This window comes from Saccopteryx bilineata, chromosome 3 (genome assembly GCF_036850765.1).
Source record: "Saccopteryx bilineata isolate mSacBil1 chromosome 3, mSacBil1_pri_phased_curated, whole genome shotgun sequence".
Taxonomy (NCBI): Eukaryota; Metazoa; Chordata; class Mammalia; order Chiroptera; family Emballonuridae; genus Saccopteryx; species Saccopteryx bilineata.
Genome location: NC_089492.1, coordinates 289,717,685 through 289,741,799, shown reverse-complemented (window position 1 = coordinate 289,741,799; position 24,115 = coordinate 289,717,685). Strand labels below are relative to the sequence as shown.

At 54.5% G+C, this 24,115-nt stretch overlaps 2 protein-coding genes across 4 annotated transcripts; one reads left to right on the top strand and one right to left on the bottom strand.

The window, feature by feature from the left end:
• The first annotated feature begins 737 nt into the window (after positions 1–737).
• RNF207 (ring finger protein 207) lies at positions 738–16,899 on the top strand. 3 transcript variants are annotated; one of them, XM_066270604.1, is made up of 17 exons: positions 738–1,649; positions 2,329–2,461; positions 3,296–3,440; positions 3,532–3,613; positions 3,692–3,767; positions 3,846–3,971; positions 4,400–4,446; positions 4,838–4,906; positions 5,114–5,168; positions 5,292–5,360; positions 5,434–5,531; positions 6,175–6,361; positions 6,526–6,711; positions 6,982–7,054; positions 7,358–7,475; positions 12,285–12,365; positions 13,208–16,899. In XM_066270604.1, the coding sequence occupies exons 1-17, from the start codon at positions 1,459–1,461 to the stop codon at positions 13,377–13,379; spliced, it is 1,908 nt and encodes a 635-aa protein (XP_066126701.1). In that variant the 5' UTR covers positions 738–1,458; the 3' UTR covers positions 13,380–16,899. The 3 variants fall into 3 exon arrangements, with proteins under 3 accessions (XP_066126701.1, XP_066126702.1, XP_066126700.1); XM_066270605.1 differs by lacking the exon at positions 5,114–5,168 and adding an exon at positions 4,679–4,751 and having other exon boundaries at positions 6,982–7,033; XM_066270603.1 differs by lacking the exon at positions 5,114–5,168 and adding an exon at positions 4,679–4,751.
• ICMT (isoprenylcysteine carboxyl methyltransferase) lies at positions 14,516–23,960 on the bottom strand. The gene is made up of 5 exons (XM_066270606.1): positions 23,670–23,960; positions 22,806–22,894; positions 21,745–21,914; positions 20,746–20,963; positions 14,516–17,907 (listed from the first exon to the last, which is right to left on the bottom strand). The coding sequence occupies exons 1-5, from the start codon at positions 23,862–23,864 to the stop codon at positions 17,725–17,727; spliced, it is 855 nt and encodes a 284-aa protein (XP_066126703.1). The 5' UTR covers positions 23,865–23,960; the 3' UTR covers positions 14,516–17,724.
• Positions 23,961–24,115: the final 155 nt, after the last annotated feature.

The following is a 24,115-nucleotide window of genomic DNA, read 5'->3' as shown; positions in this document are numbered from 1 at the left end:
TTCAGTTTTGCTTAGCAGCTCTACTGCTCACCAGGGTAACATTTCTACATCCTAAACTTGTCAGAAGATCAAGTAAAAGAACTTTGAATAGTACTTTGGCCCCTAAACATCAGCCATTATTATTGTTATCATGGCTTGGGGCACAAATGGAACCAGGGCTAGGGAGGACCCTTAAAAGAATAGGTTGTATCTACCTCGAGTTCGCTTCCTTCCTCCACCCCACCACCACCCGGGGCAAACTCCACATCCTGCAAAATCCAGCTCCAATATTATCTCTTAGTTTCTTCTAACTAATGAGTAAGACTTTATTGAGCACCTCTCGTGGGTCAGGCTCTGAACTTGACTCTTTGACTTCAAGAAGGGCAAGGACAGAGGCCGTTTTCCCAGAGCTCAGTGTGCAAAGAAAGCAGATCATGACCTAGGCATGAAGGACAGTCTGGAGAAAGTCACACTGGGATTAACAGCGCTCACCGGGCCTAGAAGGGCAGAAGGGTGTGTAGCAAAGGCTCGGAGCCTCCCCCACCCCACCGGCCTTGGGAACTCGCCTGAGCATGGGGTTGGAGCCTACTTATTTGGAAGCCTAGTGTGCGCATTTCACTTCATGAATGTCTCACCCATCCCTGGGAGGCCTGTCCCGTTTTACCCAAACTCAGAGGCTCTAAGAGGTCATTAACTTGGCCAAGAACCCCCAACCAACCAAAGGGAGGCACGGGATTGATTCCAAGCCTTCTCACGCCTTCTCGCCAGTACTGGGACGTCTGTGAAGGGGGCGTCCGCTGCTCTCTGTCGCCCCCAACTGGCCGTAGAGGAAATGGGGCCTCGCGAACCCACCCCTGTCCCTGCTCAAGTCCTTTGGGTAAAGGTCCTTGCGCTCCTGCGGCTGCGTATTCAGGGCTCTGTCTTCCTGGGCGGGATTCTCTCCGAGCCTCGGGCCCTCGTGCAGCGCGGTCCTTTGCAGGCGCAGAGTCCCCGCCTCTCCTCCTCGCGGACTGGGGATGAAGTGGAAGTGGCCGTGGCCGTAGTCTTGGCCGGACCCCCCGGCAGAACACTGGTCCTGGCTTTTGCTGCGAGACAGCTGCCAGCCTGGGGTTAGTGGACCGGGACACCGCATCCGAGCAACGGTGCGGCCCAGCGCAGAAGGGGTGTCGCCTGCAGGTCACTCAGAGGACACTGGGAGGGGAATTCCTGGGGTGGGAGCGACGGTTGGTGGGAGAGGTGGAGGCATGGGCGGCTAGCCGTTGGGTAGGAAGCAATGCCAGGTCCAGCGGCCTGACCTTCCAGGGCCACCGCGGGCGGGGGTGCGGGAAAGGCTGGCAGCGCAGGTACCGGCTCGACCCCTCCGCACGCCTCCCTGCCCCCTCTCCCTGCGCCCTGCGCTCCAAGACCCAGCCCCGGGCGCTTGAAGCTCTGGGCTCGGACCGCCGGACGCGCCTCCGCCGCCTTGCGCTATCCGCGTAGATGTCGGGAGCTATCTTCACGCCCCTAGAAGACCCAGGCACCCTGGACCCTGCCAGCGGCCACCCGCTCGTGTGCCCTCTGTGCCACACGCAGTACGAACGCCCGTGCCTGCTCGACTGCTTCCACCACTTCTGCGCCGGCTGCTTGCGCGGCCGCGCCGTCGATGGCCGGCTTGCCTGCCCGCTGTGCCAGTGAGTGCCCCGAAGCCCCAAGAGACCCCCTCCCCGGGAGGGAAGACTGGCTCCGCCTGGGCGGTAACCTAGGTGCGGGGAGGGCAAGGCTCTGACGCCCAGCAGAGACGATGGGAAAAGCCACAGCTAGTCCGAACCTCTACGCGGGAGAACGTAGGGGCTCCTGCCCATTTTGCAGGTCACATTAACCGAGGCCTGGGGTTACGGTTCCAAGGCCTCTCACAGAAACTCAGGGGCAAGGGCAGGGCTAGAGCGCACATCATGTGGAGACTTACTGCTACAAGATGGAGTACCCGATCTCAGTCCTGTGTGAAGACACTCCCAGTAACTCACTCGTGTGTGTATGTGGGAAGGGGGTCCCTGAATCTTCTCGTCAACATAAACAGGTGATGCTGGCTCAAGATACCCAAGCGTGGCCATAAATGTCCCCAATGCAATGAGAGGGGATTGAGGGCAGGTTTCTGTCTTGTCCCCCCAAATCAACAACCCCCTGACCTCCCAGGATTCACCCAGTACCCGGTCTGTGTGAGCAGTGGCTGAGATATTTGTAGCGGATGCCAGCCTGCTGGACGCGCCACCTCCAGCCCTATTTTTACTTCCAGGCTGAAAGGTGGGGGTGGCAACGGGTAGGGAACCGTGGGGCAGGGGCATCTTGATCTTGGCTACAGCTTCTCCACAGACACCAGACGGTGGTGAAAGGCCCTGACGGGCTCCCTCCAGTGGACCGGCTGCTGCAGTTCCTCGTGGACAGCTCCGGGGATGGCCTGGAGGTGGTGCACTGTGCCAACTGTGACCTGGAATGCAGCAAGCAGGCAGGGGCGCGGGGGGGGGGGGGGGGGGGGGTAAAATGAGGGGAGGGTGCCAGGCAGGCTGCAGGGGCCCGATGCTGGCAGAGTGTACCCAACCTGTCCTCAGAGCATTATCCACCAGGGGGTCCTCCAACACCTTCTTAAGTCATCCTAGGTCCCAAATGTGGGCCCTATTGTACAGGTGGGGAGACTAAGGTCTGGAACAAGTAACTTACTTGAGTCAGTAGCCAGACAGTGGCAGAGGTCAAGGCCATTCAGTTTAGGGAGGGTTGGTTAGGGTGGGCACCGCCATTTGCCATTTGGTTATTATTGAGAATGACAAGGGGGACTTGAGAGGTCTTCACACAATTTTTCTTGTAGGTAAAATAGTTTGCAAATGCAGTTTCTGCCCGCCCCCGCCCCAGTCCTATGTAATCCTGCCTCCCCAAGCCCATTCCCGGTACCTGCCCCGTTTGGAAGCTCTTACCTGCCCTCCAAGCCTCAGGGTTCTCATCTGTAGAGTGGGTATGTTAGAACGTGGGGAGCAGGGGTCCCCAAACTTTTTACACAGGGCTCCAGTTCACTGTCCCTCAGACTGTTGGAGGGCCACCACATACAGTGCTCCTCTCACTGACCACCAATGAAAGAGGTGCCCCTTCTGGAAGTGCGGTAGGAGGCTGGATAAATGGCCTCAGGGGGCCGCATGCAGTCTGCGGGCTGTAGTTTGGAGACGCCTGGCAGGAAAGGGCTGCGTTGAGCAGCCGCCTGCCCCAGGCGGAGACTGCCATTCCCACAGGGGCGGTGGTCTGGCTCAGGTTCCGGATGGGTGCGCGGGCTGAGCCTGCACTGGGTCCACAGGACGCTGAGACCACGTACTTCTGCAACACCTGCGGGCAGCCGCTGTGCGCGCGCTGCCGGGAAGAGACGCACCGGGCACGCATGTTCTCATGCCACGACATCGTGGCCCTGGGCCAGCGCAGCCGCGACATGCTCCAGAAGTGCAGTGAGTGAGGCGCGCGCGGGGTGGGGACGGAGCGAGGGGAGGGTGACAGGGGCCAGCACTGCCCCAGTCCTCACCACAGCCCCCTCGGCAGCGCTGCACGCGGAGCCCTACATCATGTTCTCCACTGACAAGAAGTCGCTGCTGTGCATCCGCTGTTTCCGGGACATGCAGGGGTGGGTACAGGGAGCGGAGGGCGAAGGGGCTGGGGGGAGAGGGGCGCTGAGCTGGGCTCACCCGCAGGATCCCCGTAGGGAGAGCCGAGCTCACTGTGTAGACCTCGAGTCGGCCTACGTGCAGGGCTGCGAGCGGCTGGAGCAGGCGGTGCTGGTGAGCTACGGGTGTCCGCGCCTCAGGGACAGGGTTGGGAACGCCCACGCCCACGAGGCTGAAGTCGCCTGTCCCCAGGCTGTGAAGGCCCTGCAGACGGCCACACGGGAGGCCATTGCGATGCTGCAGGCAATGGTGGAGGAGGTGCGGCGCAGCGCAGCTGAGGAGGAGGCCGCCATCCACTCTCTGTTCGGCAGCATGCAGGTGCGGGGTGGTGGGGACCGGGACAAACATGGGCTGAGCATTGAGCATTCTCACTCGGTGCGGGCGCACAGTGTGGGGCACGCCACTCAGAGCTCCTGTGGAGTTTCCAGTGTATTAGGGCAGCAGGCATTGAACTGCTTTCCAAAAGTTAATCCAGTTGACAGGAAAGTTCCAGAAGGGAGGCCAGAGCCTGTGCAGCCGGTGCTGGTGGTGGGCATGGTGAGGGAAGGCTTCCTCCAGGAGGTGGCATTTAAGGTGAGGGCACTGGGGCTCTCAGGCCACAGGATGCCAGAAGGAGCCCCTGGCTCAGGTCTCAGGTTGGCAGGTTGGAAAGATGGCCCCCTAACCAGTGAGCGCTGGAGCCCAGGGCAGTGCTGGGAGGTGGCCAGGCTGGGTGTGCCCAATCTGCAGCAACCTGTCCCTCCCAGGACACACTGGCAGAGAGGAAAGCGCTGCTGCTGCAGGCTGTGCAGAGGTGAGTGGGCATGGGGTCCCCACCCTGCCCAATGGCCTCCGTACATGTGGCTCACAGCCCGGGCCTGGGCAAGCCCTGCCCTACCGTGGGGAGTAAAACATCCAGGTATCCACCCAGTGCGGAGGACAGGGGGGTTCAGGGCACAGGGAGGGTGGCAGAGAAAGGTCTTGAGGCCCCCTAGGAGGGTTGACAGCCCTCCCTCTGGAGATGAGGCTGCCGACCCCTCCCCTAGCCAGTATGAGGAGAAGGACAAAGCCTTCAAGGAGCAGCTGTCCCACTTGGCCACTCTGCTGCCCACCCTGCAGGTAAGGGGGTCAGGGGTGCAGGCCTGGGCACCCCTGCCTCAAGGGCCTCCTCCCAGGCCAGGCACTGAGCAGCATCCCTCCTGCAGGTTCACCTGGTCATCTGCTCCTCCTTCCTCAGCCTGGCCAACATGGCCGAGTTCCTGGACCTGGGCTATGTGAGTAGCCCCAGCTCCGGTGGGTTTCCCCCTCTCCACTAGGAATCCACCCTGCACACCTGAAACTGCCACCTCAGGGTTTGGCAGCCTGTCACCTGGAGGCTGTACCGGGGTCTCTGGGCTTACCTCCAGGCCACCATCTACAAACCGTTCAGGGGCCAGCTGAGTCCCTTTTAAAAGGACAGCAAAGCCTCTATTCCCCCAAAGTGCAGTGTCTACTGGTATCCAGCCACCCCAGCCTTTCCTGTGGATTTGGAGGCAGGTGATGTAGGGGTTCCCAGCCAGTCCCAGGGATCGGTTGGAGCCTCCAACACCATGTAAAGTGCCAAAGACAGATTTGCCCTCGGGGCCTCCGCTCACTACCACCCCCACCCCTACCCCGCAGGAGCTGATGGAAAGGTTGCAGAGCATCGCCACGCGGCCGCATCGCCTCCGGCCGGCGCAGAGCAGCAAGGTGCGCGTGAGCCCCATGAGGCTGGGATGGGGCCCGCTGGATTTTGGGACTCACGACCTGTCTCCCCGCCCAGATCGTCAGCGACCACCGCGCCGAGTTCGCGCGCTGCCTGGAGCCGCTGCTAATGCCGGGGCCGCGCTGGGCGGCGGGTGCCGGGGGCAGTACCAACAAGTAAGCAACAAGGTCTCCCCAGCAGGGTGGGGCACGCGAGAGGCCGGGACAGGCGGAGCGCTGCCCTAACTGGCTCGCCGAGCCCCTGCGTCTACGACGCCAGGCGGCAGAGCAAGGGTGCAGTCTGGGAGGTAGCCCGTCGGGGGCGCACGGATCCGAAGCTAGCCTGGTCAGGGGAGGACAGAAAGGACGCGGAGGACGCGGACTTTGCCCAACTGCGCTGCAGCCTGGCCTCCCGGGCTGGGGTGCCTCAGCGCCAAATGCAAGGGGCAGCTTGGGGTGGGGCCTGACGTCCCCACCGGACTCTAGTGAGCCCGAGTCTTGGGAGGAGTTAGGAGAAATGCCAGTGCCAAGGGCCCGGGACCCCAGTGTGTATGAGGGCTTACAGCATTTACTCGGGGCAAGCCCTGATGTCTTTCTTCTGGACTGCTTTCTGCACATTGACATCACTCTGGGAGGAAGTATTTAAAATACTGTGATGTCGTTGGTCTTGGGTGCGTCCTTGCAGCAGGCTTTTCTGGAGCTCGCGTGATGGTTCTGGGGTGCAGCCTGAGGTGTGAAGGCTGAGAGGCGCTGGGAGGTTGGGGGGGAGCTACCCTCCCGCCCCTGCCCCCATCTGCATCTACACTGGTTCTCTCTCCAGGCTAACAGCGGTCTCAGGTCCCAAGGTGCTGGTGGTGTCCAGCTGCCCTTCCCAGGTGGGGAAGATGTTGGGGTCACCAGTCCAAAAGTCTACAATGCACCGGTCCATCAGCACCAAGGTGCTGCTGGCAGAGGGCGAGGACACGCCCTTCACGGAGCACTGCCGCCACTATGAGGATGCCTACCGGGTGAGGGGGCCCGCTAGGGCCCTGTGGTCTGAGAAAGGCCCCACCCCTTCCTCACCAAGGCACGGTGGCCAAATCTAGCCCCCACCACCCTGGAAGCCAGCCACCCCCCTCCCCCGAGGCCCTGGCAGTGACTCCACCTGCGGAATGCACGGTCTCTCCCACAGCACCTGCAGGCAGAGACGCAGAGCCTGAAGGACCAGGTCCAGGAGTTGCACCGGGACCTCACCAAGCACCACGCGCTCATCAAGGCCGAGATCATGGGAGACGTTCTTCACAAGGCCCTGCAGGTGGACGCGCAGATCACCTCGGAGTACGCTTCGGTGGAGGGAATGAGAGCGGTCTTCCAGGAGGTAGCCCCTTCTGAGGTCCTAGTTCCCCTGCCTGCAGCCCACCTGTCAGCAGACACACAGGCTACCCCAAGACAGGAAGGGGGAGAAAGAGGACACTGGCCAGTACCCCGAGGCCTGGTGTGGCAGGCTCTGGAACCTGGGTCTTTCCTGCCTGGGACCATGAAAGAGCTCGGGGTGCCACATGGCTCTGAGTAGCCAGAAGACAGAAGTGCCACCAACAGAAATTCCAGCTCACAGTGTGTGCAAAGTCCAACTCCCTCTCTTTTTCAGATGTGGGAGGAAGCCTATCAGCGGGTGGCTAATGAGCAGGAGATTTATGAAGGTCTGAGGCAGCCGCTGCTGGGTGCGCCCATCCTGGAGCTAACCCGTGTGCCAGTAGGGGTAGGAAGACAGCTACCCACTAACCAGATGCGAAAACCCCATGCCCTTCCCCTTAGCTCTTGACTCTGCCTCACGGCTGCTAACTGGCCCCAAAATGATGTGTCTGAGGTCAGAATTCAGTGAGTAGAATGCCCTCACGAGTCTTAGCTTGCTCTTTAATTAAAGAGATAATTATGGAAATAGTTGGGATACTTCAATGGTAGGAGGCTGTAGAGTAAGGATCTAAAGCCAATAGGACCCAACACGCTGGCCTCGGCCCCCACAGCCCAGCTCCATGACCTTCTTCAGCTGAAGCAGGAAAATGCCTACCTGACAACCATCACCAAGCAGATCACGCCCTACGTCCGCTCTATTGCCAAAGTAAAGGAGCGGCTGGAGCCCAGGTGAGACCAGGGGCTGTCCCCAGGGGAGCAAAGACACTTGAGAATGTGTGTGGGGCCTGACCAGGCGGTGGCGCAGTGGATAGAGCATTGGACTGGGATGCCGAGGACCCAGGTTCGAGACCCCGAAGTCACCAGCTTGAGCACGGGCTCATCTGGTTTGAGCAAAAGCTCACCAGCTTGGACCCAAGGTTGCTGGCTTGAGCAAGGGGTTACTCGGTCTGCTGAAGGCCCGCGGTCAAGGCACTATGAGAAAGCAGTCAATGAACAACTAAAGTGTTGCAATGCGCAACGAAAAACTGATTGATGCTTCTCATCTCTCTCCATTCCTGTCTGTCTGTCCCTGTCTATCCCTCTCTCTGTCTCTTTTTTTAAAAAAAAGGGCCCTGGCTGGTTGGCTCAGTGGTAGAGCGTCAGCCTGGCGTACAGAAGTCCTGGGTTCGATTCCCGGCCAGGGCACACAGGAGAAGCGCCCATCTGCTTCTCCACCCCTCCGCCTCTCCTTCCTCTCTGTCTCTCTCTTCCCCTCCCGCAGCGAGGCTCCATTGGAGCAAAGATGGCCGGGGCACTGGGGATGGCTCCTTGGCCTGTGCCCCAGGCGCTGGAGTGGCTCTGGTCGCAACAGAGCGATGCCCAGGAGGGGCAGAGCATCGCCCCCTGGTGGGCAGAGCATCGCCCCTGGTGGGCGTGCCGGGTGGATCCCGGTCGGTGGCATGCGGGAGTCTGTCTGACTGTCTCTCCCCATTTCCAGCTTCAGAAAAATACAAAAAAAAAAAAAGGAAAAACTGTTTTTATATATATATATATATATATATATATATATATATATACACACACACATATACACATATACATATATATATATTATATATATATATATATAATATATATATATATATATATAATGTGTGTGGGGAAAATGCCACATGTTGGGAAGAGCCCCTTTCGGAAGTCAGTGGGCCAGGTCATGGGGGTTTCATTGGGCACCTGGACAGCCCAGGTGCTAGACACCTGCAAAAACAGAATGAGCGGGCTGCTATGAATTTCTGCTTCTAGGCACACAGTCACCCACCCCTAGCCTTCGGGAGTAGGTCAACCCAGAAGATACTTCTCGGGAGTGTAATGAGGGTCCTCAGCTGACTAATGCAGGCAGCAGAACACAAAGCAGAGAGTAGAACTTTCTCTGTGCCTGGCTAAGTCAAGTCTAGACAAGAACTTGGACCAGGCTCTTAAGCACCATACATGGGCATCAAAAGGTGTTACAGTGGCAGAAAAGTCCTGGTGGCAGGTCCTCAATGTGCCTATCTCTTGAGTCACTCAGTCCCAAGGTGGGCTGGTTGCCCGGTAGGTCCAATGCACAGCAGTGTCCTCTGGCTCCCAAGGTTGTCTTTGAGAAGTCTGAAAGCCTTCTGATTCCTAATCCTTGTCATGTGACCTAACAGATTCTCTTTAGAAGCTGCGGAATCCTCTCTGCTCCCAGTGTTCTAAAACTTCACACTGATAAGGGCCTATTTCTATCCATTAGGTTGGGGACTGCTAGGTCCTTTCAATCTGGAAGTTCACGTGCTTCAGTTTGAGCGTGTTTCTTTCTGAACTTGTTAACTGAGTTCTCTACTTTTTCTTTTTCTGGGATTATTATTGGATGTTGGCCCTCTCTGATTAACCTTACCTTTTTGGTCCTGTTTTCCAGCTCTTTGTCTTTTTGCTTTTTTTCTACAGCTTTCCTCACTTATCTTCCAACCATTCATATAGTTCATTTACAAATAAATAAATTCCTAGAGCTTTTTAAATTTTGAAACTTTTTAATTTCCAAGAGGTCTCTTGGACCCTGACTGTTCCTTTTACATAACATTCTGTTGTTTCATAGACACGAGATCTTACCTCTCTGAGGCCAATAGTTTTTTTAAGTTTCCTCCCTGAAGTCTGTTTCCTCCAAATTATTTTTTGTTTGTTTGGGTTTCTATCTTCTATGTTAAAGGCTTTTCTCAGATGTCAGGAAATCTTTGATGATCTGTTCATATTAGGATGGAGGCAGACTGGAAGCTCTGATCATATGGGTGATGCTTCACTCTAGGTGATCCAGGCTGGGTTTTTTTTAAATTTGTATTTATTGGTTGATTTTAGAGAGAGGAGAGAGAGAGAAAGAGAGAAAGAAATTTGTTATTCCACTAATTTATATATTCATTGGTTGATTCTTACACATGCCCGGTGTAAGATCAAACCTGCAACCTCGGCGTATCAGGACAACACTCCAACCAAGATACCCAGCCAGGGCCTTGTTTGTTTTCTTGAATGCCCCAATGTCAGTTGTAGGTCTCTGCCCAGTTCCCTCCTGGAAGGTCACATGATGGAGCACTTGTAGGCACCCCTGGTTTTCTGGTTTGCACTAGTTCTCACGTGTGAGCTGTACCCTCTCAGAGACTAATCCCTCAGACTCCTGTGGGTGGGAGAGGGGCTGCTGCTTGGGGTAGATATTTCTTTTTTTTTTTATTGATTTTCAGAGAGAGAGGGGGGAGAGAGAGAGAGAGAGAGAGAGAGAGAGAGAGAGAGAAGTGGGAGGAGCAGGAAGCATCAACTCCCATATGTGCCTTGACCAGGCAAGCCCAAGATTTCGAACAGGCAACCTCAGAGTTCCGGGTCGATGCTTTATCCCACTGTGCCACCGCAGGTCAGGCTTGGGGTAGATATCTTGACCATCACTGCCCTCCCTATCTCAGCCCCACCTCCTGTTGCTGCCAGCTCCTGGCCCCCTGCGGGGTCAGGGGTGTGAACCAGGAGGGGCCTCAGCCTGGCCTGCGGTGCCCTTTGGACGCAGGTGTCTCAGGTTTGCTAGTTCCTGCGTCAACATGCTCTCCAATTCCCAAAGCTGGTGTTATCCTTTCCTGGTCTTGACCTAGAGAGGTCTTTTTCCCTTGTTGTTTTGGTCACTTTACTAGTTTTGGCGAGTTTGGAGAAGGAAAATTGGAGAGACAGAAAGAGAAAGAGAGAGAGAGAATGTGTGTATGTGTGTGTATGCAATTGCCATGTTAGCCCAGAACTGCCAAGTCACCTGTTAAGTGACAATTTACATGTCATGTGAGGGGTTAAACTCATATCTTTTGCACAATTTTGATCAAATCCCTGTCCACCCAGGACTAGTTGTGGTGTTTCCTTCTAAGTTAACATTCAAAGTACAGTAGTTGATTCCAGAGACTGTGTGATTCCGTTTATAAAACCTCAAACCTGGGCAGAACTGACCTCTGCTGTTGGCAGTTGGGATGGGGGTTATCCTGGGGTGCCTTTGGGTGGGGGTGACACTCTGGGTGCAGCCTGCTCAGCTTGTTCACGCTGTGAGCCTGTACCGAGGCACAGTCTTGTTGCTCGCATGCTTTTCCTTCTGTGTGCTCTGCTTTGGTGAAAGCTGGCTATAAGTAGCGTGTGCTCCTGCCTGCCTGCAAGGGGCAATGCACAGCCCGAGCGTGTGGGCAGGGAAAGGGCATCTGCGGTCAGTTTCAGCCCAGGGAAATGAGCTCAGGCTGTGGCCTGGCTCCTGGAGGTCTGGGGCGAGAAGGGAGGCCTCCTTGCTCTCCTCCATGACACCACCTTCCATGGCGCCACCTTCCTGTCCCCTCCCCTGCTGGCTGCCCTCTATAGCCCCACCCACCAGGTCCACTCTCATCCCATCACCAGCCACCACCCAGCTACCGCCCGGCCTCCCAGCATCACACACACGTGTGGACCGTGTTGTCATCTTCGCTACCCTCTTCTCTTGCATCTGAGATGGTCCACCCACGTGGACCCGCCTCTCTAGCTTCCCCTTCTCAGCCTCGGGCTGCTCTGCCTCCTCAGCTCAATGCCCAGATGTGTTCTCCCAGGGCTCAGTCCTGGGCATTCCTCACCCTCCACCCTCTCCTTAAGGGGCTCTTCCCAGGCCCCTGGCTTCCTGCCCCCACAGCGACACAGAAGACCCCAGTCCCTCAGCCCAGCGCAGACCCCCAGAGCTCCAGACTCCCCTCCAGGTGCCCCTGTTGGAGCCGTCTGCTCAGGTGCCTCATGGGCACCACACACCCCACCAGGGCCAGCAGACCCTGATCTCCTCCTCCTGCCACTCGGCCCCAGGTTTGCCTCAGTAAATGACGTTGCCATCACCCGGGTGCTTCAGCAAAAAGCCTGGGCAGATCCTGGACTTCTTTCTTCCCCTCGCCCCACATCCAACCCATCCCCAAGTCCTGTTGACTAGACTGTCTCAGTCTACTTGCTCCATCTTCACTGCTGCCCCCACTCCAAGTCACCACTGTCACCGACCCCCAGTCCACCGGCATGTCACACAGCCAGTGGTCTTCTTAAAGCCTGACAGGCCTTCCCGGACCCTCCCTGCCCAGCTCTGACCACAGCAGCCCCTCATCACATGCCAATCACCACGGATTTTTTCATTCCCTCAAAGAAGCTAAACTGGCCCCCACTTTGCAGCCTCTGCCCGGAACGTCCTTGCTTTAGACTGTTCTGTGGGTCCTAGGGTCTCAGGTCTCGAATGGCAACAAAGAGGCCTCCCCAGACCACCCAATTTTAAAGCTGGTCTCCGCTCACTGTCACTCCCCACCTGGCCCTGCGGGGGCCTCCTTCCCAACCAGAATGTGGCTTCCAGGAGAGCAGGGCCTGGCCTCCCTGCCAGGGCCGCAGCCCTGCCCTCAGTCTGTACTGGAGGACCACAGCCCTGGGCGGGGCCCTTGAGCGTTTGCTTCAGTCTGGTTCTGCGCAGAGAGCGAGCTTCAGGACGCGCAGCGGCAGGCCAGGCCACCTCCCAGCTCCCTGGGCTCTGCTCCCTCCCCGCAGGTTCCAGGCTCCTGTGGACGAAGACTCAGAGCACCTGCAAAACATGGACGAAGACAGCACGAATGACGAGACCCAGGCCAGGTAAAGTGATCCTGTCCACCCTGGGCAGGCAAACGGCTCCATCCCAGGGACAAGTGTGGGCCACAGGCAAGAACTCCAGGTCTCCTTTCCCCTGTGGTCCCCTCTGCGGCCTCAGCAGGGCCTCGGTTTGTGAAATAGGGGCTCAAAGATGGTTGTACTCTGGAGGGGGACTTCACAGACAGTGACTCAGAGGGGACAGATGGGACTCTGACAGACGTGACCCATGTGTTCTAACTATCGGTGCATGGTGGCTGCCCGCACCCCGACACCTCTGAGAGCTGCCAGCACTCAGACTGGCTCCTGACACGCCACGCGGCCCAGATTCACTTCCCCTGGGGATGGTTTCTGTGTGAGAGCAGCTGTCCTCACTGCAGCCAGTGTTTGCCAAAATGCTTGCCAGAGGAAGAAGAGGATGTCACAGCAGACTGTCACTGTCACAGCTGGGCTTGCGCTCAGGGAAATGTGCTAGTCGGGGGGCAGAGAGCGAGGCTGTCAAGTCAGAGCTGTCACGAGTGGGCAGGTCTGCTGCCGTGGTGGGTGAGAACGCATCAACACCATCCCCCGACCCCTTCAGGCACCATTTAGCTCAGGGAGGAGAGTGTCAACTCCAAGCTCCTGCTCAGAGAGCCTAAGATGCTGCCGCCTGGGCAACTAAAAGTAGTCAGAAATGAAGTGACAGTCCTTCAGGAGACCGTCCAGCTCTGGCTGATGATGCGGTCACCCGGTGCCTTCCAGAAAGGGCTCCCGTTCCAAGAGCCTCGCCCCAAGTGGATTTCAGCGCTGGGGCACAGGGAACCCGGGCAGCGTCATGGGCCAGAGCTCACATTCACGTGCTCCCTTAGGAGCGACCCAGTCGGTGTCATGGACAAGAGAGAGAGGACCTCAGAGCCCAGAGGAAACAGCCGGACCCTGAACAGCCTCATAGAAGAGGCTCCATCGAAAACCAAAGACCCTCACAGACCCAAAGCAAGAAACGGCGGTGACATCCCCCCTCGGAGGGAGCGCCCAACTTAGCCAAGGGGCGTGGTTCCAGGGCTTGAGCCTCTTACAACATGCACATCAAGCCCGGGACACTAAGAAAAGGTGGTTCAAAAAAGAAAAAGAAAAGGTGGTTCCCATCAAGCTGATTTTTCAAAGGTAAAAGGAGACCGTTTATCAGCAGTAAAAGCCAGAGACTCGCTACACGGTGCTCATCCCCGATTCTTTGGCTTGGGCTAGGCTTCATCTTCCTATGTTCATATGGCACCAAGTTTCCGTTCTCACCACGGGGACGGGGGACAAGTCTCGAATCCCATTCCACATCGAGGTTAAACGAGGGGACACCCAGCCTCAAGCCCCTGACTGGTCCAGCTTCTCCCTGGTGCCAGGGGCGCTTATCCGTATGCCCATGAGGACGTGCTGCTCTGAACTTAGGCAACAAGACTCCATCGTCCAAGGAATCCAGCTTCTCCTGAATCGCAGCCCCACTGCTAACCGGGCACACTGGGAGGGTCCACCCAGTCACCCAAGCACTGACTGACTCAGCAACGGGGGAGACCCAAGCCCCAGCCATCCCCCTTCCCGGCCAGGGCTAAGCTCCAAGAGCAGCACACCTGTGTGCCAGGAGAGGACCCCGGTAACAACTACCCTGCCCCCTTCACAGGTGCCTTCTGGCTCCCCTGCCTGCCTCCCCTGATCATGAAAGCAGTCCAGGCAGCGGCTTTTCTCCCATTCCTCCACAGTCCCCCTTCTGTAAGTGGAACTTTGCGCTTTTTTAAAACAAGAAAAATTAACCTACATGACCTAAGATTTCAAGTTCTGGAGGCAAACTTATGCCCAAGAGAGTCAGTCACATTTTAGGCAAAGATCCATCTTGAATTCAGTGGTTCAAACGCACCAGGTGGGCTCGCATGTCGATCCGTTAACATCCGACGCCCCTGGTCTCGCTGTTTCAGGGAACTGATGTCCCCCGGCCAAAACATCACAAACTGCCACAGGAGCTTGCGGGGCAGGGGCAACTGGCATCATGGACTGCTTAGAGGCAGGGACTGACCTGAATCAAGGAGGCAGCAAACTGCATCTGGTGCACGCTGTGGGTTCTGGACATTTCTTAGCTGGACGTGACAGGCCTTGAGTCTCTACACCTCATACAATCACACTGTGGCTAGTAGTGAAATCAGGTATAGTTTTATTTCAGATTTGGAAAGAATATCAGTATCTATGAAAGAAAATCCAATTTAAAATATTTAAATAAACATTTCTGCATGTAAAAGAGTAGAATAATTACTCCGTTAATCACTCTCCTAGCTGTGGATGGGTTTCCAGAGAGAGAGAGAAAGCAAGTGCTTCTGACGTCGGCCAGTCTTCCAGGCCCAGGAGGAGCTGGCCAGCTGGCAGAGCAGGACAGAGAGCAAGCCTCCAGCCACGTGGGCAAGGCCTGGGTCGCTGCCTCTTGCCAAGTTACTACAGAAGCAAAAATGGTGGGAGATTCGGCTATCTAAGGCAGTAAGAAAGTGCAGAGAAGGGACAGTGGCTTCCTGTACCTGTTAGGGAGGGATGTCTACCAAAATGAGCTGCAGCTCAGACCTCACTGAGCCTCATCTGTTAATACAAGGTATTAGTTTAGGGAGATTTCCCCTGGTCGGTCCTCACTCAGACTGTTCAGTGGATGGGGAGAGGGATTGATAAAGCTCACTCCTGGGCTGCAGCAGCAGCTCACATCAGTGAGGGGCTGAGGGCAGGGGCTAATGGGGCAGGGGGGCGGGGCGGCCTTTTGCTTTCTGCCAGGCTTGCTCCTTCCCTCTGCTGTGTGCTTGCTGCCTTCCCAGCCCAGCCTGAAAACCCCTGTATAACTTTGTGTCTTTTTACATGGCTTCAAAGGAGCTTTGTTCTGTGCTATGCCTTTGTTCCCGCTTAAGAAGCTACACTTTAAAACCTGCAGTAGAAAAAGAAAACTCCCGACAGTTTAATTTGAGGGAACTGAGACGTGGCCTTCGCCCAGAAAGCTTTGGGGAATACCCAGAAAGCAGAGCCTTATTAACCTGATTCCCTGCCCTGCGCACCGGCCTTGCTAAATTTATATAGTTAAAAATAATCTGAAGACCTCAGGATCAGATGAAAGTCAAGTCACTTGCCAAAACTGGTCCCAAAATAGTTCATCCTTTATCCCTAAGTAATTGCTGGCCGCTGTCCTGGGATTACCACCGAGGGTGTGAGTATTCTCATATCTCACCCACAGGCCTGCTCTCAAAAGCCCGTCAGAAGGCCAAGGCCCAGGTGGCAGAGGATGTCAGTGTCCAGACACCCAGGTCTGCCTTCTGAGCTCCGGGCCTAGTGAACTCAGCCAGCCAGCCGGTGGAGGAACAGGTCATTCAAGCCAACACCTCACACTTACTACCCACAGAGCCAGGGGCAGTCATTAGTTGCTCTCCAGCGATTAAACAGACAAATTCATGGGTCCCGAAAGTGTCATTAAAGCTGGGTCCCATGCCTGCTCCATGCAGAAGTTTCCCTCAAAGAGCTGGTGAAGGCTGCCTACTCTCCACCATTCTGCGGTCCTAAGTGACGCTGGCTCCGCTAAGCGTGGCCTGGAAAACGGGTTCAGAGCTAATCCGACTCAGGCTCACGGAGTAAGGACATGCTGACGTCCCAGCGGGGAGTGTTCATGCCCGAGGAACCCACAGCCTAGGGCACCAGCAGCAGCCTTGGCCGGTCTGACTGCATGACCCTCCCGAGGGCCAAGTCTCTCTGGTTCTCACACCAACAATCGATGAACCCGCACACCTCTTTGGTATATATAATAACGCAATTAACTAGGCCATGAAATTTAGAAATTAATACTGTTTTGAGTTGGCAAAATACTCTTTTGAATACACATCTCCGGTGTCTGGTCCAGTTAACCGAATGTCCATTTTTTGCATAACTCATACAGAGATCCTGTTAACATCATTTCATTTCTCATCTACGCATGAAAAATGTTTGATGTTGTTCTTCCGAGTCTTCACAACACCCCTGTGAGGTAGGTGGTATGACCCCATTCTACAGATGGGGATGTCTAGGCACGGATAAATGAGGTGGTTCCTCCACGACCGCGTGGCGTGGAGCAGGGCTGCGCTCTGGCCAGGGCCCCTGCTGCCTTCACATTCACGCGTCCCAGCACCACCGCAGAAGTGCACAGAAGGATCTCACGCGAGACCGCATTCCTGTCTAGTCCAGAATTAAACGAGGGTCTTTCAAGTTTCTATGTTTGACTCAAAGCCAACCACTCTCCCTGAACTTGAAAAACAAAAATATGACTAGCTCTGGGTTGGGATTATTTGCTCTATTTGACCAGTTGCCTTGAATTTTGTACTGGTGTGGGCTTTCAAACCCCTTTGGAAGACAGTTTGAAATGGCATTAGGGACTATGAAGTTTTGAGAACATAGAAATCAATAGTTAATAGGTTTAAATCAGAACACAGATGGTATGCTATGGTAACACAAGACTAAAACCCAAGTAAATGGAGAGCAGTATTTCTCAGTGTTTAACAATGCCTCGCACAGAGGTGTTCCTAAGCCATTTCTTAGAAAAAGGACAAACAATGCATCTTTGACACACCTGTCACTGATAACAGACCCGGCCTGGGAGAAGAGCAGGAGCCAGGAGAGCCCAGGGAAGCCGCAGGGGCTGTGGGCTCCCTGGCCGGGGCGCCCTGGTAACACAAAGCCACTCGGCCCAATCGTCTGGGTGTCAACTCTTTCCTTTCTGCCCAATAGAAGCTGGAGCTATAAACACTGAGTCCTCTCTGAATTTATACTGCTACATATAAAAAATAGATATGTAAATTCGATTAAATGTATGAAGAGCCAAAGTGCCTTACAAGTGTCTTCAGAACAGTACAGATGCTCATGCACTAAGGACAGAAACAAGGAGGGTAAAGCTGTGCTGTCGGTGTTTCAGTCAAAGACGTTCCGTGTGTTTCCGACGCTAAGAAGCACTGGTGCCCACATCCCCTTCCTGCTAAAGAAGCCCGATTCAGAGCAACGGGGTCACCTCTCCCAAGGGGTCCTGGTTACAGCCTGCGAAAGCTGGTGCTGGTCAGGGCTCGCCCAGGGCGCCCCGGACAGGCACTGCTGAGGACTGCTGCTGTCTGCTCCTCGTCTGTCTTGACTCTGCATCCCGTCCTGATTCAACCCAAGAGCAGATCAGTCCAGGAAGTGGGGGTGGGGTCCTTGGGTCCTAAGGCCTCCTGACCACTTGGTCTTGAGTGATATATTCCAGAAGAGTAAATGGTGACATAGAAAATGATCAAGAAAAATCCATTCTGCAGAGCGGCCAGCCAACCAGAGGCTGTTTTGCCCTGGACTGTACTAAGTGGGAGGCTCTGCGGCACCCGGCGGGTCATAGCTCCACCTTGACCCCTTTTATAAAAGGCAGGCCTGTGGGCACCCGCTTCTTATACTCCAGGTACTCTTCTCCAAAAAAGTGAATTAATGAGATTTCCTCCTCTTCTGTTCGATCGCGGAAGAATCGCCACACTGTCAGGGCATAGCCGACGCCGCAGATGGGGTTGCACAGCATGACCTGGCAGGGAACAGGAGGCTGGTCAGGGTCACAGGGATGATGCCGCACACCGAAGCGGCAGCTCTCAGCACCCACACAGCACTTCCCGCCAAGGGCCCGAGAGACTCGCAAAATATGAAGCGCAATTAGGGTCTCTGAGTGCCGTGGCCAGGGCACCACTGAGCGCAGTCACGCCATCACTGCCACATTAGAACAAGTCATCACTGTGGCTTTTTATCACATACGTCCTGTTGTCCCACTTACCTGAAGGACATCCAAACATCAAAAGATAAGATCAACCTCTTGGATGGCAACCCTCAGGCCGGGGTGAGGACAACTCTTCCTCCAGTCCACACAAGTGAATTCCCATTCATTCAGTGCACCCCACCCTCCTGTCCTGGGTGACCACCTCCTAACACACCCCCTCCCACCTCACAGCCGCCTGCCTCTCTGTCTCTAGACCTGCACAGGCTGCCTGTGTCCTCATCACTGCTACCTAACTATCTGACACCACTGCTCTCATCAACCCCTCCACTGCTCAGAAAGCTCTGAGGCCCAACCAGCCCCGCAGGAGACAACCCTGCCCCAGCACTGGCTGCGCCCACCTGGTCAGCCTCTGACCTTCATACTCACGCAGTTTTCCCACCTTTGAGAATGTTCTGCGCACTCACCCATCTAAGAGTCCCTCCAGGCCAAGAGCTCACCTAACTCTCGGGGAACGTCCTATATTGCTGGGGACCCACTAACACACCGTGCCCACTCTGACTGACCCACCGGACGTGTGTCTTCTCCAAGTGGATGATTCCACTGAGAGAACTACACAGGGCACACAGCCTCCACTTCTTATTCTCACCGCTGTCTGCCTGCCAAGCACCCTCCGCGTTCCTGGCACATGACTGACCAGTAAGTCACTCAGCCCCACAGCAAGCCTTTGGGGCTGCTGCTGTCCCCAGGAGACTCACGAGGACAGGGAGGCCAAGCAGGCAATGTTCATGTAAGGACTGGCCCAGTCGGAGACCTCAGAGCCGGTGCCCTCACAGCGGCAGACATATGTGGCCTCTTGGCACGACCTGGCGTGGGGGTCTCCTCATCGCAGGCTGAATCATTCCTGAGCCAGGAAATCAATCCATGCACCACAAGCAGTGTTACAAATGATGAAAAGCTTGGCCCTGAGCTCGGTCGGTTAAGAGCATCGTCACAAAAGGACAAAGTTGTGGGTTCGATCTCCCGTCAGGGCACACACGGGAAACACCAAATGCACAACTGAGTAGAACAACAAATGAATGCTTCCCTTCCCTTCCCCCTCCCTGTCTCTGACTCTAAATTTAAATCAATAAGAATTAAGCCCTGGCTGGATAGCTCTAGAGCAAGGAGGTTGCCGGTTTCCCGATCGGGGCACATCCAAGAGCAGCTCAATGTTCCTGTCTCCCTCCCTCCCTGCCTTTCTCTCAAAAAAAAAAAATAAATAAATAATAATAATAATGACGACGATGATAAGGTAGAAAAGGTTATGCACACAGTCAATGGCAAGTGTTGTCTCAGGAAAGACTTACTATTTTTACACACGTGTGTGCTATGTCACAGTGTAAAAAAAAAAAACAACAAAAAACCTATGGTCAAAGAAGTATAAAAAACTCAAGTCCTTACTTAGGTTTATAGCTAGCATTTATGGCAAATTACACGATTCAACTATATTCAATTTGTTTCAGGGAATATAATTGTTAATGTGGGAGTCTTTAGTTTCAGAAATGCGTTTTTGTTTTTTTTAGTATAATGCATCTTTTTTTTTAAATTAAATTTAATGAGTGACATTGATAAATCAGGGTACATATGTTGAGAGAAAACATCTCCAGATTATTTTGACCTTTGATTGTGCTGTATACCCCCACCCAGAGTCAAATTGTCTTCTGTCACCTTCTATCTGGTTTTCTTTGTGCCCCTCCCCTCCCCTACCCCTAGAAATGCAAGTTTTAAAACAAATGCAAGGCAGTAACCTACCCCTACTACATCAGTGGAGGTCACAGGAGTTCCCACGGGCCACGCAGGCCTGCACCGGAACGCCTGGGGGCGGGGGCCCGGGCCCACACAGGATTTGCCCAAAGTAGCAGCAAGTTCCCTATGCTCTATTCCTGTTCTCTGGCCAAGTCCTCCAGGAACCCAGAGAACAGATTCAAGAAACAACTGTCAAGAAACAAAGCTCAGTCTGCAGCCTGAGATAGAACCAACCTCCACAGATCACATTAAACCTTATACATGACCTTGGCCTCATCAATAGCAGCTTCTAATGAAAATCAGCTAAGCTGCCACTTCAGAGGGAGCCCCGTCTCTGTCCTCACCCCTCTGGGGTGCTTCAGATCCAAAATGGGGTAACAGCACCTAGAATCACCAAAAGCTTACAAATTTAGAGTGCCCAGATTTCAAGTACATGGTAAAACATTAAGGGCTTTGACCTTAACTCTAAAAACTGAATTTGGCTGACTCTAAACCTGTATGAAGTTAAGCTTTTGTCTTTGTTTCTACTTATTTTTTAAAGAAGTGAAGATGTATGGGGGAAAGAAACCTACTTGTAGGAGGTAGTTTTAGAAAATAAAGTTACTAAAAACTCAAAAAAAATGTTAAGGACTAAATTGGTTCTTTTGACTGTTTATTTAGTTATCACTTGAAACATAACAGGGAGCCCGTGTACCTACTTAAAGAGGACCAACAACCTTAGGAATATACTGAAAACCACTGAACGGTACACTTTGAAATGGTGAATTTTATGGTATGTGAATTATAAGTCAATTAAAATATTTTAAAAATATATATTTTAAGAAAAATCTTATTAAAGGAGATGGGTGTCAACATGTGATACTCTACCTGGGTTCCGATACTCCAGTAAAACCACCCAACGTAAGATGGATGCCGGAACCAGCCATATACTCCACTCGTCACCAGAGTGTGGGTTTCTGATTTTTCATTCTGCACCACATGGTTGAAATTGGAACCAGCTGTAAACATGGCCGCCTTCCTCAGACATTCTCCAAAGACCACCATCAGCAGGCCTGTGGCACTGAGCCAGGGTATCTGCTTCAGTTCTGCAGGAGACAGGGCGACAGACGGCAACTGGAGACACTGGACTGCTAAGTACTCCCTTTGGACATTTAAAATGAATCTACCTTTCCACAGACAGGTACGGTGGAAAACATGCTAGTGGCCAATCAGCATTTGCCATCGCATTAAAATGTAAGTATAAGCAAACCCTCCCCCCCCCAAGCAGTGCTATTCATCCATTCATCCATTTAAAGTGCCAACAACTCAATTAGAGCATCATGGCAAAAGAGCTGATGGGCCATCCACCCACATTCCCCGCCATATGTTCCCATCCTTCCCTTGGGGACAGGGACAGCTAAGTGAAACAGAGAAGGACCCAGTGTTCCCCGCTCTGGCCATGAACGGAATCCTGGGGAACTACATACATTTCATTTAATTGGCTGGGGAAAGTTCAACTTGAGATAGGTTCCTGGTACAGCGGCTTTTGCTAATAAAATCTTCCCATGAATTGTCTCAAACCACGGAAAATTAATAGATCCCCCTAGTCCTCTTGACTGTAAAATTAGGATGACAGCTATCAAAGACAGGGCCTTTGTATCACAGCCTACACTACCTCCACAAGACTTCGAGCAAAAGGTCAACATGTCCTCCAGGCAAAATCCAGAAGGGAAATCCACAGCCCTATCCCCTATTAAGAGATCAGTGAGGATAGAGGAAAATCACTCAGGGAGATTAGACCTGACAGGTGAACCCACATGACTGTCGTCAAGCCCACGCAGAAGCCACACATGTCCCCCTGCAGAGGGGAGAGCAAGGCACACTGACCTGGCCAAAAGATATTTTCAAGGGTGAACTCTATCCAAGAAGAAAGAGCAGCTACGGTGTACTCCAGACTGTGGTTCAGGAGAAAGGAATCCAAGGACAGACTTTTGGGATTATTAACGGCGGTGACTAAGTATTCAGAAAAGTGGAACAATGACAGGGAACACATGTACCTATGCAAAACAAAAAGAAAGAGAGGTTAAATTTGAACTGTTGGGGGAAAAAACTTTAAAAAGGGGGGAGGGGAGAGCAGTTAGTTGAGGTAAGGAAAGAGCTATAAACCAGAGCACAGGTTTGGGTCTATGAAACTGCCCCTGGATTCTATGATGAGGTCCTACTGTCACCTGTCTGAGAGTGGACCTCAGGCACCCATATTCCTCCTTCAGGTTTGCAGAAAGCAGGGTTTTAAAGAGACTGCGCTTTTGAATGTCACAGGAAAAAACAACCAACAAACAGGTCAGGAAGGCGTTACAGGTTATCTCCAGCCTTTTTAAAATGACACCGCATAGTCAACGTAAAAGTGGGAAATAACAAAGCAATAATGTATGTCACATACAGAAATTTAAAATACTGAAATAATTCCAGTGACAAAGAATCACAGTTCAGTGTTGACAACGGGAGACAAAGCTTTTCACCTGGAAGCCACTGGTTCACAGTTCATATCCAGGTCGGGGACCAGAAGGCTCAAGGGACTGGAATCACAGTGTAGGGAAAAATCCTACCCTAGCCATGGCAGATGCACTAGATGTGACCTAACAGAACTTAGAGATGGAAGAGGCCCATGAAGATGCACCTTCCCCACTGGGAGGATGTCACAGCAGGGGAGGGCACCAGTGGGGAGGGTGCCCAGGAGACCTGTTTCTGCCTGCAACAGAGGTGGCCAACGGGCACAAGTTCTCAAGGTCCAAGCTAGAGGAAGCTAGGTGGAAGACAGCTCATTTCCACAGAACCCTAACCAGCTTTCAGCCAGCCAGATGAAACACAGGCCTGATGAAATAACTACTACTGAACCTCTGACCCACCCACCCTAGCCTCAAACCCACTGTTCCCAGAGTACTTCTTACCAGCCAAAGTGATTCCAAGAAGACTGGCTAAAACTTAGCAGCACCCCGCAGCCGAACACGAAGCCCAGAAAGCAAGCTCGGATGGCTATCTAAAAGAGACCCAAAGGAAGTGCAGTCACCTGCCTGTTCCCCGAGCATACACATCCTACTTCCTGCCACCAGCAGGCCCCTGGCAGGCACCGAGAGCGAGCCGGGGTTCAAATCCCGTGCTCACCACTCTCCACGGTGTAGCCTTGGGCAAGTTACTTAACTTTTCAGGACCTCGATGTCCCCACCTATATACAGAATGGGAATAACAGTATGCACCTTTTAGAACTGCCTGTTGGATTACCTACGTAAAGCACTTAAGGGTCAAGGAAGACTACATAAGTTTTAGCTGTCATTATGAATTGTCGCTATTCTTATTCAGGGCTGTGAGTTAACTAATTAGTGAACCTAATTTATTGGCAGGCTTCTCCCAAGTTTCCGCAGCGAATCTGGTCTGAGCACTGAGTGGGGGGCTCTGTGCCCGGCCCCCTTCCACGTAACTGCGGGGCCTCTGACCTCCGACTTGACAGCAGGTAGATGCCCACACCTTAAGTTACATAAAAGAACTCGTGGGCTCGCTCCCTCTTCACTCCGCGCGCATCAGCCGCAGCTGCTGAACAGGAAACACCGACTGCGATTCTGCACCCGCCCCGCTGCCGGGTGGAGGCGTCCGGGCCCCACGCCCCCGAGCCGGGCGAGGCGCGGTCGCCCCTGCCGCCTGAACTTGCGGCTACAGAACACGCCAGGGGGAAGGAGCCCCTCTACGGGGCCCCGCTCCCAGCCGAGCCCTCCCCGGGCCCCGGGGAAGGGGCCGCGCCCACCCCGCCCGGCCCGCACCTGGTAGCGCGGCGGCCGGTAGAGTAGCAGAAGCAGCGCGTTGAGCCCAGCTACGTAGAGCGCCAGCCCGGTGCGGCCCTGCAGGCCGGCGCGCGTGAGCAGCGGCAGCGCGAGCACCGAGGCGCCCAGCAGGAAGGTGGCGAGGCTGAGGCGCGCCTCGGAGCCCGGCGGAGCCCGCGCCGCGCAGCCCGCCATGGCGCAGGGCGGCGGAGCAGCGGGCGACCGCGCCGGCTGTAGCCCGGGGAAACCCGCCCGCCGCACCTGCGCGTTGCGCCGCAAAGGAGCCGCGCGCCGTTCGTGAGCTCTCGCGATACTGCCGCGCCGCGGGGCTGGGGCCGGAATTTGGTGGGAGTGCTCCGCCCCCGCCGAAGCCCCTCCCCTCCAGGGACCGCCCCCCCCAATGCCCCGCCTCTCCCGCCCCAGCCTGGGTTGTGCTGACCTAGGCT

Excerpts from the sequence above, each read along its gene's own strand:
- RNF207 (XM_066270603.1), top strand. The coding sequence starts at position 1,459 with ATGTCGGGAGCTATCTTCACGCCCCTAGAAGACCCAGGCACCCTGGAC. Across the intron at positions 3,972-4,399 it reads CTCTGTTCGGCAGCATGCAG|GACACACTGGCAGAGAGGAA; the intron begins GTGCGGGGTGGT and ends TGTCCCTCCCAG. Across the intron at positions 4,907-5,291 it reads AGTTCCTGGACCTGGGCTAT|GAGCTGATGGAAAGGTTGCA; the intron begins GTGAGTAGCCCC and ends CCTACCCCGCAG.
- ICMT (XM_066270606.1), bottom strand. The coding sequence starts at position 23,864 with ATGGCGGGCTGCGCGGCGCGGGCTCCGCCGGGCTCCGAGGCGCGCCTC. Across the intron at positions 21,915-22,805 it reads TCTTGGAATCACTTTGGCTG|GTACATGTGTTCCCTGTCAT; the intron begins GTAAGAAGTACT and ends TGTTTTGCATAG. Across the intron at positions 17,908-20,745 it reads ACTGGAGTATCGGAACCCAG|GTCATGCTGTGCAACCCCAT; the intron begins GTAGAGTATCAC and ends GTTCCCTGCCAG.